This window comes from Pelophylax lessonae, assembly GCF_965119305.1.
Source record: "Pelophylax lessonae genome assembly, chromosome: 4".
Classification (NCBI taxonomy): domain Eukaryota; kingdom Metazoa; phylum Chordata; class Amphibia; order Anura; family Ranidae; genus Pelophylax; species Pelophylax lessonae.
This window is the reverse complement of record NC_138771.1, coordinates 63,082,238-63,105,901: the sequence shown is the minus strand read 5'-3', so window position 1 is coordinate 63,105,901 and position 23,664 is coordinate 63,082,238. Positions and strand designations below refer to the sequence as shown.

Below are 23,664 nucleotides of genomic sequence, written 5' to 3'. Positions count from 1 at the left end.
GTGAGAGCAGTCTGGACAACACAAGTCTTACATGTTTTATGTGTTCAGGCATAGATCGAGAATAAATAAGTATATCGTCTAGGTATACTACAACACAGACATCAAGTAAGTCTCTAAAGATGTCGTTTATGAATCTTTGGAAAGCTGCGGGAGCATTACATAGCCCGAATGCCATCACAAGGTATTCGAATAGTCCGTATCTGGTTCTGAATGCTGTTTTCCACTCATCCCCGTCACGGATTCGGATTAGGTTGTATGCCCCTTTCAGGTCTAATTTGGTGAAATAAGTAGCCCCACGCACCTGTTCAATAAGTTCAGGGATGAGCGGCAAAGGATAGCGATCCTTTATCGTAATCGTGTTTAATTGCCTATAATCGATAATAGGCCTGAGACTGGAATCCTTATTGCGGACAAAGAAAAGTCCTGCAGCAGTGGAAGAAGTAGAGGGTCTAATGAACCCTTTTGTCAAATTCTCATCCAAGTATTCCTTGAGATGAGAAAGTTCATCCTGTGAAAGGGGATAAACATGACCGAAAGGCAATTTGCTGTTAGGGAGTAGATCGATAGTGCAATCGTAATCCCTATGGGGAGGCAACACTTGAGCATTTTTCTCAAGGAACACTTCGGACAGATCCTGATAGCATAGTGGTGCAATTTCATCAGACACCACAGACAGAATCTCCCCATAAGATGGGAGGTTACACGTATTCTCACAATAGTGAGAAGGGAAAACCAAAGTCCGTTTTTTCCAATCTATGATTGGTTGGTGTGTGTGTAACCAGGGAAGTCCCAAAATAATAGGAAAATGGGGTGAGGATAGTATGTCAAAGGTGATGGTCTCCACATGTGATTCGTTGGTAGTGGCAAGGAGTGCCTGAGTCTGGTTGGTGATTGGACCAGAAGACAGTGGAATACCATTAATGAAACTAACAGAAACAGGCTTAGATTTTGAAATAATAGGTATTTTATTTAAGGTAACAAAGCGTGTATCAATATAGTTTCCACAAGATCCAGTGTCGACCATAGCCTTGGTGGTGATCCTAGTTTGGTCCCACTGTAATATCAAACGAACAAAAAGATAGGGGTTAGAGAAGGAAGTCGCCAATCCTCCCAGCAAGACATGTGAACACCCACCCTCTTTCCTGCGGACAAGGGGACAGGTGTTTATCAAATGATCCGAGGATGCGCAGTACATGCAGAGATTTCTGGATGTTCTTCTAGCTCGTTCAGTAGTCGTTAAAGGTGGGCGTATGGTTCCTACATCCATGGGAGTAGGGTCAACGGCCGAAATCTGAGAAGGACTAGACAATGGCATTCCCATCTTTTCAGCCCTTCTTTCTCGCAGTCGTCTGTCGATGTTGATACTAAGTTGTATCAAGGCCTCTAAGGTGCCAGGTAAATCCGCTCGGGCGAGCTCGTCTTTAACAGCTTCCGATAACCCGAGTCTGAATTGAGTTCGCAAAGATGTGTCACTTGAGTGGGTAATTCTGCTGAATCCATTTTTAAGGTTCGTTCAATCTGTAACGCTCCTGCGTTTTTATTATAGGCTGGATTTGCAGCTGCAAAATCTCCACTCAGTAGTCATGTAGAGATGTGTTGAATACCAGATCCAACTCTCCAGGACTCATCACTGTGGGCCTGTCAGCTTCAACATACAGATATATACACACTCAATGAGATGTTCCTGGAGTGATAGGATGTATATGATAGTATGAAGGTGATGTGCTGAAGGGACAGGTGTGAACAGTGACAAGGATGGTAATCACTTGATAGGTTTTGTATAGGAGAGTTCAAGATGGTATTTAGGAATGCAGATAGGTTAGTATCGAGTATGCTAACACGTGGTGAGGACAGCAGATGACAAATACAGGATAGACTAACCCAGTGCAAGGATAGATAGTAGTAGACAGGAGAGCTAGCAATCTATGCAGCAGTGCAGATGATAGATGGTAGTAGGCTGAAGAGCTAGCAATCTATGTAACAGTGCAGATGATAGGATAGTATAGATAGGTAGTAACAGTCCTTAATGTACATAGGTAGATAGTGCAATAAGGTTATGGAGGGTTCCCCTGCGGGGTACTTATCACTTGTAATGTTAGTAGTTTAGAGAGGTCCAGTAGATAAGGGATGGTCCGGTAGCGAGATACAGGGATCAGTAGCGAGGTTCCGGTCTGCTCCAGGTAGAGGGAATAGCTGGAGGTTCCGATCGAGAGACAGGCTTGAAAGCATGTGGATAACAAGGCAGGTTGAACGAACAATGTGAGTGAGACCGCCGGCGGTTGAAATAGCCGCTCTGCGGCACTCAGCAGTGACATCATCGTTCTTAAAGGTATATGCGTACCACCTGAAGAGAAAGGTGGGACGCATTACAAAGGAAAGTGGTGATTAAGGGTACCGGAGGTACCAGAATCTTACAAGCACCCACATCTCTCCCTTCCTTTCACGTCTGTCACATGTGCTCAGGGTGAACCTGCTCTCATCTGTGAAAAGCACAGGGTGCCAGTGGTGGAGCTGCCAATTCTGGTGTTCACTGAGGCAGGGCAGTGAGCACAGAGCCCACTAGAGGAAGTCGGGCCCTCAGGCCACCCTCATGAAGTCTGTTTCTGATTGTTTGGTCAGAGACATTCACACCAGTGGCCTGCTGGAGGTCATTTTGTAGGGCTCTGGCAGTGCTCATCCTGTTCCTCCTTGCACAAAGGAGCAGATACCGGTCCCGCTGATGGGTTAAGGACATTCTATGGCCCTGTCCAGCTCTTCTAGAGCAGTGTTTCTCAACTCCGGTCCTCAAGGCACACTAACAGGCCAGGTTTGCAAGATAACTGAAATACATCACAGGTGATATAATGTGCTGCTCAGTGATTTCAGAATTCTAGTCTGCATCTCTCCAAGGTAATACTTAAAATCTGGCCTGTTAGTGTGCACTGAGGACCGCAGTTGAGAAACACTGTCCTAGAGTAACTGCCTGTCTCCTGGAATCTCCTCCATGCTCTTGGTAATGGTACGGATTAATGTGCCATCGTGGAGGAGTTGGACTGCGTGTACAACCTCTATAGGGTCCAGGTATGGCCTCATGCTACCAGTAGTGACACTGACCCCAGCCAAATGAAAAACTAGTGAAAAACAGTCAGAAAAAAATGGGTAGGGAAAAAAATGTCAGTGGCCTCCACCTGTAAAACCATTTTTGTTTTGAAGGTTGTCTCCTTTTGCCCATCCAGTGCACCTGTTGGTAATTTCATTAACACCAAAGCAGCTGAAACTGATTAACAACCCCCTCTGCTACTTAACTGACCAGATCAATATCCCAGGAGTTTAACTGACTTGATGCTATACTCTGATTCAAAAGTGCTCCTTTAATTTATTTGAGCACTATATATATATATATATATATATATATATATATATATATATATATATATATATATATATATATACACACACACACTAGGGATAGACCAATTACCGGCGTGGCCGATATGCACTTTCCCTGATATATCGGTATCGGCCTTGGAACTGGCCGATATTTTTGTGACTTCATTCTGCCTTCTTAGGCCGCCTCCCTTGCCTTGGACAGCCTCCTCTGGAGTCGGGCCTAGTCTAGCCACCCACCCACCACAGGATTCCAGACAGCCAGCCACCCACAGAAAGTGTGCCAGCCAGCCAACCACAGGCCCTGTACCAGCCAGCCACCCACAACCCCTGTGCCAGCCAGCCACCCACCCACCACAGGGTGCCAGCAAGCCCGCCAGTAGGCATTAAACAAAAAATTAACATGTTCAGTACCAGATTTGTGTCAAAAATTGTCTTTATTTTTCAAAACTTTAAAATGTACAAAATATCGGCCCATATCGGCCGATACCGAAACATTGTGACCAAAATATCGGTATCAGCCCTGAAAAAAACATATCGGTCTATTGGGCCATACACACTATCAGATTGTCTGAAGACTTTTGTCTGTAGACTTACCAAAACCATATAATATGAGGTCAAACCTGAACACTTTCAATTTGTATGCAATCCGGCAGGCCCTTGCACTACAAAGAAAAGGTAAATCTGAAGGAAAAAGTCTTCAGATAATCTGATAGTGTGTATGGCCCTTATCTCTAATAGACACACACACATACACTGACTGCTCAAAAATTTAAAGGAACACTTTTTCTGGAAGAATGGTGAAACATTCCCACAGACACACTCCTAAACCTTGTGGACGGCCTTCCCAGAAGATTTGAAGCTGTTATAGCTGCAAAGGGTGGGCCAACTAAATATTGAACCCTACGGACTAAGACTGGGATGCCATTAAAGTTCATGTGTGTGTAAAGGCAGGCGTCCCAATACTTTTGACATAGTGTAGTTCTCTATGATGTAAGCTACACAGGTATCAGCAATGTCCTAACTCTGTTTAATGAATTGCTATTACAGCCTACTTGTGAAGGTTACACTATACAGAATGCATGCTCAACCTGGGGCCCTCCAGCTGTTGCGAACTACAAGTCTCATCATGCCTCTGCCTTTAGGAGTCATGCTTGTAACTGTCAGCCTTGCAATGCCTCATGGGACTTGTAGTTCAAGTAGCTGCAAAGGGGGGGCCAACTCAATATTGAACCCTACGGACAAAGACTGGGATGCCATTAAAGTTCATGTGTGTAAAGGCAGGTGTCCCAATACTTTTGACAATATAGTGTATCTCATCTCTTATAAATAACCCCCATAGATGTCTCAGCAATCACAGGGCGCTCACCTTCCTCCACCACAGCAGCTGTTGCCGCAGCCAGTAGTCCCGCCACTGAGCGCAAGTCTTGGCTGAGCTGAACCAGACCAGAGAGGCCGCCGTCCTCTCCCCCACCCTAGAATATGAAAGTAAAATTTATCAACTTACAGGAACTTAATAACCTCATAAAAATCAATTCTACTCCTGAACTTTATCGCTTTATCGCTGTCAGTAGGATTCTATCTCTTGTTTTTAGGATTTTGCACCAGTTGATTAAATCGGTGGCCTGTGAACCCATGTGACCTCCAATCTCCTTCCCCGGTATTAATCAGAGCGCACACACCTGAGAGTTACTAACAAACTGCATTGTGGGTAAAAGACAAATGAGAAATACATTGTATTCTGCACACTAATTTAGACCCCCCCCCCCATTACTAGGTACATTACAAGATGGCTGACCTGCAGGTGCAGATCCTTGTTGTCTGAGATTGGATGAAAACATCTCCCCACCTCTGCAATACCAAAAGGCAACTTTCTGTTCAGGAGCTCCAAACAAGGGGGGTAATAATACAAGGCACCTAAAATTGGAAAAATATTTTAAAAAGTCAACATTTTCAGCCCCTCCCACAATGGTGAGATTTTCCCCCAGTAATTCGTGTCTCTGCCCCTCCCACAATGGTGAGATTTCCTGCAGTAGTTTGTGCCTCTGCCCCTCCCACAATGGTGACATTTCCTGCAGTAGTTTGTCTCAGCCCCTCCCACAATGGTGACATTTCCTGCAGTAATTTGTGTCTCTGCCCCTCCCACAATGGTGACATTTCCTGCAGTAGTTTGTGTCTCTGCCCCTCCCACAATGGTGACATTTCCTGCAGTAATTTGTGTCTCTGCCCCTCCCACAATGGTGACATTTCCTGCAGTAATTTGTGTCTCTGCCCCTCCCACAATGGTGAAATTTCCTGCAGTTTTGTGTCTCTGCCCCTCCCACAATGGTGACATTTCCTGCAGTAGTTTGTGTCTCTGCCCCTCCCACAATGGTGACATTTCCTGCAGTAGTTTGTGTCTCTGCCCCTCCCACAATGGTGACATTTCCTGCAGTAGTTTGTGTCTCTGCCCCTTCCACAATGGTGACATTTCCTGCAGTAGTTTGTGTCTCAGCGCCTCCCACAATGGTGACATTTCCTGCAGTAATTTGTGTCTCTGCCCCTCCCACAATGGTGAGATTTCCTGCAGTAGTTTGTGTCTCTGCCCCTCCCACAATGGTGAGATTTCCTGCAGTTGTTTGTGTCTCTGCCCCTCCCACAATGTTGACATTTCCTGCAGTAGTTTGTGTCTCTGCCCCTCCCACAATGGTGACATTTCCTGCAGTAGTTTGTGTCTCTGCCCCTCCCACAATGGTGACATTTCCTGCAGTAGTTTGTGTCTCTGCCCATCCCACAATGGTGACATTTCCTGCAGTAGTTTGTGTCTCTGCCCCTCCCACAATGGCGACATTTCCTGCAGTAGTTTGTGACTCTGCCCCTCCCACAATGGTGAAATTTCCTGCAGTAGTTTGTGTCTCTGCCCCTCCCACAATGGTGACATATCCTGCAGTAGTTTGTGTCTAGTGTTGGGCGAACGGTTAAGCCTCAGCAGGAGTTTGAGCTTATTATTAGCTATTCACCCCGTTCGGCAAACACCCAAATTTGCAGGGTGTTTGCTGGGTGTTCCCTGTGCTGCACAGCGCATTCTACGCAAGCTCTGCCCAATAAGGGTGCAGTATAAGCTGGTTGTAAAGGAGCGGCCGGGAAGCCGGCTACAGCGTCCTTAACAACCAATGAGCCATCAGCGGTCAAAAAAAAACGGTGTGGGGGCCCCCCAAACCCCCCCCCCCCCACAATACATACCAGTCCCTTATCAGAGCATGCAGGCAGGGGAGTCAGGTAAAGGGTGGGGGTGGGGTGGGAAAATGATGAGTGTGGGCCCCCACCCCCTCCTGAACCATACCAGACCACATGCCCTCAACAGGCAGGGGTGCTTTGGAGCAGGGGACATGTTGAAGGGGACAAGGATCTCTTCCCCAAAATCTTGGGATGTGGTTGTGGGGGGTCTGCGGGCATCAGAATCGGGTCTTGCCCGCCATATGTGAATGAGTATTGGGTACATTGTACCCCGACCCATTCATCAAAAAAAAAAATGTCAAAATTAACTAAAACAGTAGACAGGTTATTGACAAATCCTTTATTAAAAACTAAAAAAAACCCGCTGTCCTCTAATGTAGATCGATCGACAATCACAACGCCGCCACCACGGGACCTGAAAAAAAAAATGCCTCCGCCCACCGCAAAGACAAACTGCCCAATGGCTGGCTTGCCGTTTGACAGTTCTTATATTAGGTAAGAGCGAGGCCACCTGGCTGCAACACCTGGTGGCACCACCCCCCTTGTGACATCACCAACCAGTGCATGCTGGGTCGATGACATAACTGGGGGGTGGTGCCACCAGTTGATGTCACCAGGTGGCCCCGTCCTAACCGAAGAACTGTCATATTTGATGATGTCAGTTGATGTCACCTGGTGGCACCGCCCCCCTTGTGACCTCACCAATACTTGCTGGGTCAATGACATCACAGGGGGGCGGTGCCACCAGGTGATGTCGCCAGGTGGCCCCGCCCTTACCTATATAAGAACTGTCAAACGGCAAGCCAGACATTCGGTGGTTTGCCTTTGCGGTGGATGGAGCAATTTTGTTGTATTTTTTAGGTCAGGTGGTGGCGTCGTTAATGACGATGGATCTACATTGAAGGACAGCGTTGTTTTCTTTTTAATAAAGAAATTGTAAAAAAAAAACCTGTCTACTGTTTTTTTTTTTATTTTGACACTTTTTTGGTGAATGAGTAGGGGTACCCTACTCATTCCCATGGGAGGGGGGAGGGAATAGGACCTGGGGGCCCCCTTGTTAAAAGGGGGCTGCCAGATTTCGATAAGCCCCTTGCCCACAGACCCCCACAAACACAGCCCAAGGTTGTGTGTAAGAGGCCCTTGTAGGAGGATGCATGCTTGGATAAGGGTCTGGTAAGTACTGGGGGGACCACACACCGTTTCCTTCTTTCCTTTTTAAATAGCTGGGTGCCAGCACTTGCAAATCAATTTAAATGTGATTTTAATATTTTTTTTAGTTGATAAATGTCTGTTTTGCTGCAGCAGGTTCTATACATGGTACAGATGCTCCACTTTACAGGCACTTTTCATTTTTATTGTTGCACTTTAAGCATCATTAAAATCACTGCTCCTGTGAAAAAATGTTGCATTGATACTTGTCCCCCAGGGTAGTACCCAGCCCCCATACCCTTTTTATGGCCAATTACTTGCATATAAGCCTTCATAATGGGGACTTTTGATTTCTTATGTTCGCACCCCATAGCCTTTAATGGGTTTGTGGCAGAATTCCCGAACGGGGGTGTTCAGCCCATCTCTATTTGTGTCATTGTTACCATATAGGAGATCTTGGCGAGGACCGGCCATCTTTTCCAGCTCCTCCTGGGTTAGACTTTGGTTTTGGAGGCGGTCCAGACGGGCATTGGGGAGGGTCTTCAGCGGTGGTCTTGGTGAAGGGTTGGATGTTCCTGGTAGGTGACACAAAGAGTCAATGGGCAGAACCTGTTCCTGGTGCAGCACCATGGCGTCCCACCATTCCTTTACCATGTTCCTTTTCATTTGGGCTCCCAGGGACCCCAGGCCGTGACCTCCTCCTAGAACAGAGGCCAGAGTCATCTTCTCCCCCAACAGGAAGAACCTTCGACGGCACAACTCCAGAAGATCATCGCTCTCCCGCCGTCCGGCCGCCAGCCTTCTGCACTGCAGTAATAGAGACGCTGGAAATGTCTTCCTTGTCCGCCCGACCTGGACTAGTCCCACCGCACACCAAGACATGGCGGATCGTGGTCACCTGACACAATATGGCCTCCGCCGGGGGATGGTACATAGCTCTGTGAGAATAGTACAGAAAGATAATGTGAGAATGACATTGTTCATGGCAGCCAATCAGCAGTCAGGAAAAGAAAAACGCTGGCTGCCAGGTGAGATCTAAACTTTACTGCAGATCCTTGCCTGCTCCTGTTCTGTAGATACAGAGGTAAGCCATTCACACATGCAGAAATCATTAAAAAATAGCACTAATTGGCAGCTCGTGTCTTCATAGGAGGCGCTGTCAGTGCGCTACACCTAAGAACAACGCAGGGGATGCCACATTCCAGGAAACATCCCTATTATACAGGCAGATTACAGGAGCAGGGGCTGGAGGAGATGTAAGGGAGGCCGGTCTATAATCTGAGTACTATTGCCATGGCTGGAAATGAGGGATACAATGGGGAAAGGTTAAAAGATTGTACATAGAGCCGATATGGGGAGGTGACATACACACTGATACAATGTATTATATATAGGAGGACATGGAGACGGTATAGGGGGTGACATACAATGTAGGTATATACAGTATATATATATATATATATATATATATATATATACACACACACACACAGTATATATAGGGGTGACATACAATGAAGTTATATATTTATGGGGGTGACATACAATGAAGTTACATATATATATATATATTTGGGGGTGACATACATTGAAGTTATATATATATATATATATATATATGGGGGTGACATACAATGAAGTTACATATATATATATATGGGGGTGACATACAATGAAGTTATATATATATATATACACAATGAAGATATATATATATATATATATATATATATATATATATATATATATATATATATATATAGAGGTGACATACAATGAAGTTACATATATATGGGGGTGACATACAATGAAGTTATATATATATATGGGGGTGACATACAATGAAGTTATATATATATATATATGGGGGTGACATACAATGAAGTTATATATATATATGGGGGTGACATACAATGAAGTTATATATATATATATATATATATATATATATATATATATATATGGGGTGACATACAATGAAGTTATATATATATGGGGGTGACATACAATGACGTTATATATATATATATATATATATATATATATATATATGGGGGTGACATACAATGAAGTTATAAATATATGGGGGTGATATACAACACACAGATCGAATTTGTCACCAACCTACAACAATGTACTTCCTCCACGTGCCACCGCCCCGCACAGCACGCTAGAGGGCGCCCGCCTCCTTCCCTGCCCACTAGGGGCGTGTCCTGCGTAAGTGACCGTGCTCGTTTCATGACTCAGCAATAGGGGGCGTGCCTTTCATCTAACACATCGCTACCCAGTGGTAGAGGCGTGCCTTGCGTTTCAAAGCCCAGTCTGGAGGCGTGCCTTGTGGGCCAAAGCTCAGTCGGGGGGCGTGCCTTGCGGGCCAAAGCTATGTATGGAGGCGTGTCTTGCGTTCCAAAGCTTGGCCTGGGGGCGTGCCATGCGTCCCTCCTTCCTCCTTATTATGGTCTGATCTATATATAGCTGTTTATAAAAAGCACTGGTGGGTTTAACCAATCATTTTTTTGTATAATTCCCCTTCAACCACTTCTGGACGGGAAGGATTTACCCCCCTTAATGACCCGGCCATTTTTTGCAATTCGACACTGTGTTAATTTAACCACTTAAACCCCGGAAGATTTTACCCCCTTCCTGACCAGGGCTTATTTTGCGATTCGGCACTGCATGACTTTAATGGACAATTGCGCGGTCGTGTGACGCTGTACCTAAACGAATTTGGCGTCCTTTTTTTCCCACAAACAGAGCTTTCTTTTGGTGGTATTTGATCACCTGTGCGATTTTTTGATCATGCGCTATAAACAAAAAAACAGCGACAATTTTGCAAAAATAACAATATTTTTCACATTTTTTATATGAAATTCCCCCCCAAAAAATGTAAAAATCTAAATTTTTTAACATTTTAGGCCAATTTGTTTTCTGCTACATATGTTTGTTAAAAAAAAAACGCAAAAAGCGTACTTTGATTGGTTTGCGCAAAATTTATTGCGTTTACTAACTAAGGGAAAGATTTTTATCATTTTTATTGTTTTTTTTTTTTAACAAGTAATGGCGGCGATCTGCGATTTTTTTTGCGGGACTGTGACATTGCGGCAGACAGATCAGACCCTTGACTGACATTTTTGACACTTTTGGGGGTACCAGTGACATTACTACAGTAATCCGTGCTATACATATGCACTGTTACTGTAAAATGACACTGGCAGGGAAGGGGTTAACTTTATTGGAGCGGGAAGGGTCAAGTGTGTCCCTAGGGGCGTGTTTCTTACTGTGATTGGATGTGGCTGTGTGTGTAACAGCACAGATCAACGGTCCTACATAGCAGGACCGAGTGATCTGTGCTTTTACACAGGGGAGAGTGACAGGCGACTTTCTCCATCTCTACCCGATGATCGCAAGTGACCGGCGGACATCGGGTCCGCCAGTCACATGCGCCGGCTACTTCGGGTACGAGCGGGGAAGGGAGCGCGCCTCCTGGCGGCGCGCGCTCGCCCCCTATTCGCTCCCAGGCTAGTGACATACCGGTACGTCACTTTGCCTGTGAGGGGCTGACCGCCACCGTATATAGTCGGGCAGCGGACGGCAAGTTGTTAATGGAAAATTGCACGGTCGTACGACGCTGTACCCAAATATAATTGACGACCTTTTTTTCCCACAAATAGAGCTTTCTTTTGGAGGTATTTGATCACCTCTGCGATTTTTATTTTTTGTGCTTTAAACAAAAAAAAACGACAATTCTGAAAAAAAATAAAATATATATATATATATATATATATACCGTATTTTTTTTTTTCACTTTCTGCTACATAACATTCCCAATAATAAAAAAAAAAATGTAAAATCCAATTTTTTTCATAATTTTAGGCCAATTTGTATTCTGCTACATATTATTTGTAAAAAAAATAAAAAAAAAACAGAATAAGCGTATTTTGATTGGTTTGTGCAAAAGTTAATCGCGTCTACAAACTACGGGAAAGATTCATGCCATTATTTTTTTTTTTTTAACTAGTAATGGCTGCGATCTGCGATTTTTTGCGGGACTGCGACATTGCGGCGGACAGGTCGGACCCCTAACTGACATTTTTGACACTTTTGAGGATACCAATGACATTACTACAGTAATCAGTGCTAAAAATATGCACTGTAATAATGACACTGGCAGGGAAAGGGTTAACCCAGGGGCCATTAAGGGGTTAACCACTTACAGATATACTGTGGCAGGCTGGCTCGACTGCAAGAACCGACGTTTGAGTACGTCGGTTCGCAGGAGCGTGCTTTCCCCATTAGGAAGCGGGGGTGCCAAATCCAAATCACAGGACCGGCACCCGCGATCGATCCCTGCTGAGAGAGAAGGACGGTCGGATGTTGTAAACACAGCTGACCGTTCTTCTCTCTGGAATGATCACAGAGCTCCTGTGATCCTTCTATATAGAATCACAGGTCTCTGTGTTGATTCCAGAAGTCCCTCCCCTGTACAGTTAGAAAACACTCCCCTAGGCTCACATTTAACCCTTTGGTCACCCCTAGGTTAGCCCTTCCCTGCCAGTGTCATTAGTACAGGGAGGAGGACCAGAGCGACGTCATGACGTGACTTCCAGTCCAGGCTGTAAGTAAATACATTTTTTTTCCTTTAAAGCGAAAAAATAATTTTTTTGTTATCATTTGCTTTTAACCCCCTCCTTTCCAATCCTATTCTGACACTTCGCTCCTGCATGTAAAAATCTACTTCTTGTACTAGAAAATTACTAGCAAAAATTATTAGCAGAGACCCTACAGAATAAAATGATGGGTGTTGCAATTTTTGTTGTCACACGGTATTTGCGCAGCGGTTTTTTGGAAAAAAAAAACACTTTCAAGAATAAAAAAAAAAATAAAACCGCAAAGTTAGCCCAATTATTTGCATACTGTGAAAGATAATGTTACACCGAGTAAAAAGATACCTAACAATTCCCGCTTTAAAGTGTCTGCCTGTGAAATGGCGGCAAACCACGGACCTTAAAATTCTCCATTGGCGATGCTTTAAATACCTTTACAGGTTACCAGTTTAGAGTGGCACAGGAGGTCTGGTGATAGAATTATCGCATCGCTTTGACGTTCGCGACAATACCTCAGATGTGCGGTGCGATCACAGTTTATATATATGTGCGGGTGTAACGTATCCATTCCATTTGCATAAGCAGAGTGGGACGGGGGCGCTTTAATTACTTTTTTTATAATTTATTATTTATTTTATTTAAAAAAAATATATATACCATTTTTTTATTTTATTTTTTGGTAATAACTTTATTTGTATCACAAGGGATGAACAGCATCTCTTGTGACAGCATGGGCCATGACATGTCCTGTCCTCTTTATGGAGAGACTTGGGATCCATTAGACCCCAAATCTCTCCTCTGGCCCCCCCCCCCCCCATGCAGCCAATCAGACTGAGATCGGTCCAATCGGCTGCTTCTCTGGTCACTGATGGACAGGTAAACAAAGGGGGCGGAGCCGGGATATGATGAATACTCGTCGCTCCCTGTTTCCAGGGTTACATAGAGAGGGGGACAACGTCAGTTCCTCTCTCTCTGTACAGGGCAGCCATCGCCGCCGGCCGCATCACTCCCGGCCTCTTCTATGGGACTGGAGAGACGGGGGAGAGGGGTGGAACCTCCTTCAGCAACCCGCAGAAGTGATCGATGATCGAGTAGCTAATTGGCCCCTCAGATCACTTCTGCTTTGTAGAGAATTTTCTGGCTGCAAACAATGATACGGAGATGATGCCTGTAGGTGCCCCCACCATCCCGGTATTACCAGTGACACCCGAGGACGTACGGGGCGTACATTTGGGGGAAGTGGTTAAAGGTAAAGAAGAGATTTGGGGTCTTTCAGACCCTACATCTCTCCAAAAAGAGGACCGGTCATCCTTATCCTTATATGGCCCATGGAGCACCCGTGGGGCGGCCCCCGTGGACCACACCAGGCCGCGCACCATAACCCCCCCTCCCCAGGACCTTAGCAGGACAGGAGACAGGAAACAGGGGACAGGACAGAGGACAGGCAGGATCTCCCCCGCTCACTCACCCTGCCTGGATATCTGCAGCAGCAGGCAGCGGCTTCGGCTTCTTCCTCCTGTTTTCTGCGTCTCATCCCTCCTCCCCAATGCCCAATTCCATGGCTTCTCCTTTTGGCCAATCTGAAAACGGGTCTCAAGTTCCGCTTCCTGATTGGCAAGGAGGAGGAGGATCCGTGTGACAATAGCGAATTTTCATTTGCTATTGTCACACAACTGGGTGGGCTTAGGGCGCAGTGTTCTGCGCCCTGAGCCCACCCTTTTTTAGCCTATTAGAGCCTCTGGCTCTAATCACATGGCTAAAAAAAAAAAAAAAAAAAAAAAAAAAAAAGAGCCACATTGAAGTCCATGCATCCGGCGCCCGCATGTAGATTAGGGGGTCGGAAGCATGGATAGGGGGGCGGCGAACCTGCGCCCCCACGGCACCAGCCGCCACTGCTTATATTCTATTACCAGGGATGTCTACATGCCTTGTAATAGGAATAAAAGTGACAAAAATGAAAGGAACCGTGTAAAATAAAGAATAAAATAAATAAGAAAAAAAAACACCTTTAGTGCCCCAATCCCTCAGTGCTCGCACGCAGAGGAGAACGCATATGCACCTCGCGCCCTCATATGTAAACGGTATTCGAACCCCACGTGTGAGGAATTGCTGCGAACAATAAAAAAAGTGACCCGGAACACGCCATGCACTACTTTGCCAAGTTTGTCGCACATAGGGCGGCCCAATGAAATCAATAGACTGCTCTGTGCTTGTTGGGTAAAAAAAACAAAAAACACTTTAAAAAATGGGCATTTACCATCTAGGTGTATGTCAGAGGTGTGACTGGGCGGGGCCTTCCTCACTTCACAAACTATGGAATGCTTTGAAGGCAGAAATTAGCAATTAGCACATTGGAAAAATGAAAATACATAAATAAATTTCCAACAGTGAAAGGGTTAAAATGACTGAGTGCTCTCCCCTCCCCCTCTCTGAAAGTAGCAGTTGCTCGTGTCTGCAGACACTACACCCCCGCTGAGCCCCATGTGTAATATTCTGCACCCTTTTTCAGACTCCCCCCACATACAAGTTAAAAGGTAAAATAGAACTAAAGACACATTTTTCCCCAAGGGAGGGATAGAACCCCTGTCAGGTTTTCTTTGCCATCTGTGTCCCCGTTGGGGAGATTTCCCTTCACTTCCTGTCCCATAGACAAAAACGGAAGTTAGAGAAATCCTCCCATGTGACATAATCCCAGGGTGTCACCAGAACTAGTGTCCCCATTGGAAGATTTCCCTCTAATTCTGCTTCTGGTGACAACCCAAATATTGGAATTTTCTTTCACTTTTGGTGGTAATGGTAAACATAAAACACAAAGAGGGTGAATATCCCTAAAGGGGGCGCACACAGCGATAAAAACCTAACAGGTGTTCTAATCCCTCTCCACTCCATCCAAAACTAAAAACATTTTCCTTTATTTACATTTTAACATATGGCCAAGAAATGGGGGGAAAAAAAAAACAAAAAACAGATTTGGCAGTGAAAGGGTTAATAAATGAAAGGGGGAACATTGGATTTACAGTTAAAGTTTTTAAAAAAATTAAATATATATAGTTTAGTCGTGAAAGGGTTAAAACCTGAAAAGAGGGGGGGGGATAGTTTGGCAGTTAAAGGGTTAAAACAGTGGAAAAATAATTGTTTTTTAAGAATGCTGAAATAAATGGGAAGATTTGATCTCTGGGAGGATTTATAAGACTCCATTCACCGTCTTATCCTAGGAATACAGATCTTTATTTCAGCCATGGGACTGTAAGGGTTAAATGTCAGTGAAAATAACGGTCACTTCCAGAAAAACATGTTATTACAGGAGCCGTATCCCTATTAGATCCGTATACTGAGCCTACAGCCTGAATTCACCCAGCTCGCAAACAAGGACGAGGCTCCTTTAAGAAAAATCGTCAGTTATTTTTTTTTGCTGAGTCATCGTGAGATTTTAAAAAAAGTCACATGACCAGTGGGAGGAGCCATAGCCTATATAAGGAGCCGCAGGAGCGGGAAATCACTGAGACAAGTGTTGACGCTGACCAGTGAAGACCTGTCTTTATCTCTGCTGAGATATTTCTTGCGATTTCATTGGATTTGATTTCATTTGATTTCAATTTCATTGCGATTTCATCGTTGTACGTTTAAAGCGTGTTTCATTATTCTTAATAATGAACCAATTTAAATGTAAACAGCTTTTTTCTCTGAAAAACACCAAAGAGAAACCCCCCATAGGAAGAGCAGCTATGGAAGAAGGTATCAGTGACCATCCTGCAGATACCCCAACCAAGAAGCCCCCCAAAATGAAGAGGGCTCGGGCTTTTGTGCGCGGCTGCGCCAGAGCCGTTCTCAGATGTATTGGTCTCGGCCGTAAAGCCAATGGACCTCCCCGAAATACCGACACTGGGATTGGTAAGTGTTGTGGATATTAATAGATACAAAATAACCGACACCCTTTCATTGGATCCTTCCACCCCATTGATGACAGGTCACCCCTCCCCCCATATGTACACATGTATAGGGATTGTGAGGGATATAGGGATCGATAGATAGGATTATAGGGATCAAGAGAAACAAACTGTAAATCTTGGAGCTGTATACAGGGGGCTAAGTCTCCCCTCCCCCCAACTCTCTCTCCTCACCTGTTAGCTGCCAACCGATTTTTTTTTTCTTTTTAAACTGCCAGTGTGAAGGAGAGCGGCATGGTACCCGGGATCTGCTTATCTCAGTGCAATGCTTTACAGGATCCTAAAACAAAAAAGTAAATGTACGATTTCTTACCTGCTAAAAAATTGCCATTTATTATTCTTAGCTAAAAGGTGAAATAATCCTTTATGGTCGGCTCAGATGAAGTGTTAGCTCTCCATTTATTTTCAATGTACACAAAATCAGACACAATGGAAGAGTTTTATTTTATTTTTTAAATAATTGTGCTGAGGTTTATACAGTATCTCACAAAAGTAAGTACACCCTCACATTTGTGTAAATATTTTATTCTATCTTTTCATGTGACAACACTGAAGAAATGACACTTTGCTACAATGTAAAGTAGTGAATGTACAGCTTGTTTAACAGTGTAAATTTGCTTTCCCTTCAAAATAACTCAACACACAGCCATTAATGTCTAAACAACTGGCAATAAAAGTCAGTACACCCCTAACTGAATATGTCCAAATTGGGCCCAATTCGCCATTTTCCCTCCCCCGGTGTCATGTGACTCGTTAGTGATACACGGTCTCAGGTGAGAATGGGGAGCAGGTGTGTTAAATTTGGTGTTATCGCTCTCACTCTCTCATACTGGTCACTGGAAGTTCAACATGGCACCTCATGGCAAAAAACTCTCTAAGGATCTGAAAAAAAGAATTGTTGCTCTACATAAAGATGGCCTAGGCCAGGGGCAATGAATTAACATTCAAGGAGGTCCGGCCGCTAAAATTTGCTTTGGGCCGAGGTCCGAATCTCAAGTCTGTGCTATGACTCAGAGAGACGGGCAAAACAAAACGTGTCCATCAGCAATGCTCTTAACATAAAATATGCCCATTCGAGTGCCCTTTAACATAAATTGTGCCCATCAGCATGACCCTTAACATAACATTTTTTTGTTTGTTTAGCAAAAAAATAAAACCCCAGTAGGGATTAAATACCACCAAAAGAAAGCTCTATTTTTATGAAAAGAAATGATAAAAATATCATATGGGTACAGTGTAGCATGACCGCGCAATTGTCATTCAAAAAGTGACAGAGTTGAAAGCTGAAAATTGGCCTGGGCAGGAAGGGGGTTTAGGTGCCCAGTAAGTAAGGGGTTAATGAAAGCTGCATAACATGAAATTAGCATTAAAGCTTATATGAGATCTACTTTAACCACTTGCCACCTGCAATACGTATATATCCGTTGGAATCTGCAAGTGGTTTCCCGGGATTATAGCTGAAAATATCCCCCATAACCCCAGTACCCAGCTTTCTCATGAAACCGCTCCAAGCGGCTCATGAAACACTCGTCGGTGTTTCCCGGGCTTACCGTTTCCGCCAGTTCACCTGAGAAAGGATCTGGCGTTGCGGCCAGCTGCTCCCATAAACCATCAAAGAGTTAGTACTCTTTCATCCACTCTATGACCTTGGAGGACCAGAGCGACGTCATGATGTGACTTCCAGTCCAGGCTGGAAGTAAACATTATTATTTTTTTGAAAGCATTTGCTTTTAACCCCCTCCTTCCCAAACCTATTCTGACACTTCGCTCCTACATGTAAAAACTATTTTTTTTTTTTTTTGCTAGAAAATGACTTAGAACCCCAAAAAATTATATATATTTTTTTTCAGCAGAGACCCTATAGAATAAAATGGTGTGTGTTGCGATTTTTTTATGTCACACGGTATTTGCTCAGCGTTTTTTTTAAACACAATTTTTTTAGGAAAAAAACACTTTCAAGTATAAAAAAACAACAAACCAGTAAACTTAGCCCAATCTTTTTGTATACTGTGAAAGATAATGTTACGCAGAGTAAAAAGATACCTAATATGTCAGGCTTTAAAATTGCGTCTGCCCGTGGAATGGCAGTAAACTACATTGCTTTAAACTCTCCATAGGCGATGCTTTAAATGCCTTTACTGGTTACCAGTTTAGAGTTGCACAGGAGGTCTGGTGATAGAATTATCGCATCGCTTTGACGTTCAACAATACCCCACATGTGCGGTGCGATCAACGTTTACATATGTGTGCGGGAGTAACGTATCCATTTCCATTTGCACGTAAGCACAGTGGGACGGGGCGCTTTATTTATTTTTTTATTATTTATTTTACAAAAAAAAACAATTTTTTACCCTTTTCTTTATTTTATATTTTGGTAATAACTTTATTGTATCCCATCTCTTGTGACAGCATGGGCTGTGACAAGTCCTCTTTATGGAGAGATTTGGGGTCTATTAGACCCCAAATCTCTCCTCTGGTCCCCCATGCAGCAGATCAGACTGAGATCGGTCCGATCGGCTGCTTTTCTGGTCACTGATGGACAGGTGAACAAAGGGGTCGAAGCCGGGAAATGATGAATACTCGTCGCTCCCGGTTTGCAGAGTTAGAGAGGAGAACGATGGCAGTTCCTCTCTCTCTGTACAGGGCAACCATCGCCCCTGGCCGCACCACTCCCGGCCTCCACGATGGGACTGGAGTGGTGGGGGTGGGGGCAGGGGAGGGACCGCCTTCCGGAACCCACAGAAGTGATCCAGTGGCTAATTGGCCCCTCAGATGACTTCTGCTTTGTACAGAATTCGCTGGCTGCAAACAATGATACGGAGATGATGCCTGTAGGTGCCCCCACCATCCCGGTATTACCACTGACACCCAAGGACGTACGGGGCGTACATTTGGGGGAAGTGGTTAAAGGTAAAGAAGAGATTTGGGGTCTTTTTGACCCTACATCCCTCCAAAAAGAGGACCGGTCATCCTTATCCTTATATTCTTTTACAAGGGACGTCTACATTCCTTGTAATAGGAATAAAAGTGACAGAAATGAAAGGGACCGTGTAAAATAAAGAATAAAATAAATAGGAAAAAAAAAAAACGTTTAATGCCCCGATCCCTCAGTGCTCGCATGCAGAAGAGAACGCATATTCAAGTCGCGCACATATATGTAAACGGTATTCGAACCCCACATGTGAGGAATCGTTGCGAACAATAAAAAACGTGACCCGGAACACGCCATGCGCTACATTGCCATGTTTGTCGCATATAGGGCGGCCCAATGAAACAAATAGACTGCTCTATGCTTGTTGGGTAAAAAAAAGAAAACGCTTGAAAAAATGGGCGTTTCCCATCCAGATGTATGTCAGAGGTGTGAATGGGCGGGGCCTTCAACACTTCACAAACTATGGAATGCTTTGAGGGTAGAAATGAGCAATTAGCACATTGGAAAAAAAATGGAAAATGGAAAAAGGTACATAAAAATGTCCAGCAGTGAAAGGGTTAAAATGACCCTCAAAATAACTATTTGAGCTCTCTCCCCTCCCCCTCTCTGAAAGTAGCAGTTGCTCGTGTCTGCAGACACTCCACCCCCGCTGAGCCCTATGTGTAATATGCTGCACCCTCTTTCAGACTCCCCATCACCCCCCCTCCCCACATACAACTTAAATGTTAAAATAGAACTAAATACATTTTTTTCCCCCATTTAGAATAGAGTAAGGGAGGTATAGAACCTCTGTCAGGATTTCTTTGCCATCTGTGTCCCCATTGGGGAGATTTCCCTTCACTTCCTGTCCCAAAGCCAAAAACAAAAGTTAGAAAAATCCCCCAAAGTGACATAATCCCAGGGTGTCACCAGAACTAGTGTCCCCATTGGAAGATTTCCCCTCTAATTCTGCTTCTGGTGACAACCCAAATATTGGAGTTTTCTTTCACTTTTGGTGGTAATGGTAAACATGAAACACAAAGAGAGTGTATATCCCAAAAGGGGGCGCACACAGCGATAAAAACCTAACAGGTGTTCTAATCCCTCTCCACTCCATCCAAAACTAAAACTAAAAATGTTTTCCTTTATTTATATTTTAACATATGGGCAAGAAATGAGAAAAAAAAAAAAAAAAAAAGGCTTGGCAGTGAAAGGGTTAAAGTGTGTGTGGAGGGGGTTATTTGGCTTGGCAGTGAAAGGGTTAATAAATGAAAGGGGGGGGGACATTGGTTTTGATGTTAAATTGTTAAAAACAATGAAATATATAATTTGGTAGTGAAAGGGTTTAAAGCTGAAAGGGAAAAAAATGGTTTGGCAGGTAAAGGGTTAAAAAGTGGAAAAATAATTGTTTTGTAAGAATGATGAAATAAATGGGAAGATTTGATCTCTGGGAGGATTTATAAGACTCCATTCACCGTCTTATCATAGGAATACAGATCTTTATTTCAGCCATGGGACTGTAAGGGTTAAATGTCAGTGAAAATAACGGTCACTTCCAGAAAAACATGTTATTACAGGAGCCGTATCCCTATTAGATCCGTATACTGAGCCTACAGCCTGAATTCACACAGCTCACAAACAAGGACGAGGCTCCTTTAAGAAAAATCGTCAGTTATTTTTTTTTGCTGAGTCATCGTGAGATTTAAAAAAAGTCACATGACCAGTGGGAGGAGCCATAGCCTATATAAGGAGCCGCAGGAGCGGGAAATCACTGAGACAAGTGTTGACGCTGACCAGTGAAGACCTGTCTTTATCTCTGCTGAGATATTTCTTGCGATTTCATTGGATTTGATTTCATTTGAATTCAATTTCATTGCGATTTCATTGTTGTACGTTTAAAGCGTGTTTCATTATTCTTAATAATGAACCAATTTAAATGTAAACAGCTTTTTTCTCTGAAAAACACCAAAGAGAAACCCCCCATAGGAAGAGCAGCTATGGAAGAAGGTATCAGTGACCATCCTGCAGATACCCCAACCAAGAAGCCCCCCAAAATGAAGAGGGCTCGGGCTTTTGTGCGCGGCTGCGCCAGAGCCGTTCTCAGATGTATTGGTCTCGGCCGTAAAGCCAATGGACCTCCCCGAAATACCGACACTGGGATTGGTAAGTGTTGTGATTAATAGATACAAAATAACCGACACCCTTTCATTGGATCCTTCCACCCCATTGATGACAGGTCACCCCTCCCCCCATATGTACACATGTATAGGGATTGTGAGGGATATAGGGATCGATAGATAGGATTATAGGGATCAAGAGAAACAAACTGTAAATCTTGGAGCTGTATACAGGGGGCTAAGTCTCCCCTCCCCCCAACTCTCTCTCCTCACCTGTTAGCTGCCAACCGATTTTTTTTTTTTTTTTTTAACTGCCAGTGTGAAGGAGAGCGGCATGGTACCCGGGATCTGCTAATCTCAGTGCAATGCTTTACAGGATCCTAAAAGAAAAAAAAAGTAAATGTACGATTTCTTACCTGCTAAAAAATTGCCATTTATTATTCTTAGCTAAAAGGTGAAATAATCCTTTATGGTCGGCTCAGATGAAGTGTTAGCTCTCCATTTATTTTCAATGTACACAAAATCAGACACAATGGAAGAGTTTTATTTTATTTTTTAAATAATTGTGCTGAGGTTTATACAGTATCTCACAAAAGTAAGTACACCCCTCACATTTGTGTAAATATTTTATTCTATCTTTTCATGTGACAACACTGAAGAAATGACACTTTGCTACAATGTAAAGTAGTGAGTGTACAGTTTGTATAACAGTGTAAATTTGCTGTCCCCTCAAAATAACTCAACACACATTAATGTCTAAACCACTGGCAACAAAAGTCAGTACACCCCTAAGTGAAAATGTCCAAATTGGGCCCAATTAGCCATTTTCCCTCCCCGGTATCATGTGACTCGTTAGTGATACTCAGGTGTGAATGGGGAGCAGGTGTGTTAAATTTGGTGTTATCGCTCTCACTCACACATACTGGTCACTGGAAGTTCAACATGGCACCTCATGGCAAAGAACTCTCTGAGGATCTGAAAAAAAGAATTGTTGCTCTACATAAAGATGGCCTAGGCCAGGGGTAATGAATTAACATTCAAGGAGGTCCGGCTTCTAAAATTTTCTTTGGGCCAAGATCCGAATCTCAAGTCTGTGCTAGGACTCAGAAAGATGGGGAAAACAAAACGTGTCCATCAGCATGACCCTTAACATAAAATGTGCCCATCACCATGACCCTTAGCATTAATTATGCCCATCAGTGTAACCGTTAGCATAAAATTTGCCCATCAGCGTGACCCTTAACATAAAATAGGGGCACGCTGATGGGCACAATTTATGTTAGGGGGCACTCTGTTGGGCAAAACAAAACGTGTCCATCAGCGTTGCTCTTAACATAAAATGTGCCCATCAGCATGTCCCTTATCATAAAATATGCCCATCAGTCTGCACTTGATAAAATAAGCAACCCCCTTAAAAATGTGACTCACATACCTTTGGGGGCAGAAAATGCAAGAGCAAGAGCCGCAAACAGCAGGGGGGCAGGCGTGCACTTGACATCTAGCCCCAACTCACGGCCTGACTGGGAGTGAGTCGGGAGCGGTAGAAAGAAGGAGTGGGGTGGGGCGCATACACGGGACGTCACTGGTTGCTTGGACACGTGAGGTCCCAGCAAACCAAGGACTGCTTATAGTGGCGGCCTGACAGTCCAGGTGGAAGCATCGTGCAGTCCGTTCTTTGACCGCGGGCTACCATTTACTGACGGCTGGCCTAGGCTATAAGAAGATTGGCCAAGACCCTGAAACTGAGCTGCAGCACAGTGGCCAAGACCATATAGTAGCTTAGCAGGTTCCACTCAGAACAGGCCTCGCTTTGGTCGACCAAAAAAGTTGAATGCACATGCTCAGTGTCATATCCAGAGGTTGTCTTTGGGAAATAGATGTATACGTGCGGCCAGCATTCCTACAAAAGTTGAAGAGGTGGGGGGTCAGGCTGTCAGTGCTCAGACCATACACCACACACTGCATCAAATTGGTCTGCGTGGCTGTCGTCCCAGAAGGAAGCCTCTTCTAAAGATGATGCAGAAGAAAGCCCGCAAACAGTTTGCTGAGGACAATCAGACTAAGGACATGGATTACTGGAACCATGTCCTGTGGCCTGATGAGATGAGACCAAGATAAACTTATTTGGTTCAGATAGTGTCAGGAGTGTGTGGCGCCGGCGGCAACAAGGTGAGGAGTACAAAGACAAGTGTGTCTTGCCTACAGCCAAGCATGGTGGTGATGGTGGGAGTGTCATGGTCTGGGGCTGCATGAGTGCTGCCGACACTGGGGAGCTACAGTTCATTGAGGGAACCATGAATGCCAACATGTACTGTGACATACTGAAGCAGAGTATGATCCCCTCCCTTCAGAGA

General features: G+C 44.2%; 1 protein-coding gene across 1 annotated transcript in view; it reads right to left on the bottom strand.

Annotated features, from left to right (window-relative positions):
• Positions 1-4,682: 4,682 nt before the first annotated feature.
• LOC309552504 (uncharacterized protein) overlaps positions 4,683-23,664 on the bottom strand; it is a gene marked incomplete at both ends in the record, with an annotated part of 152,322 nt that continues 133,340 nt past the window's right edge. Inside the window, 3 exon segments of the mRNA XM_082253471.1 lie at positions 4,683-4,841; positions 5,165-5,283; positions 8,175-8,538. Coding sequence (XP_082109597.1) covers positions 4,683-4,841; positions 5,165-5,283; positions 8,175-8,538 — 642 coding nt within the window.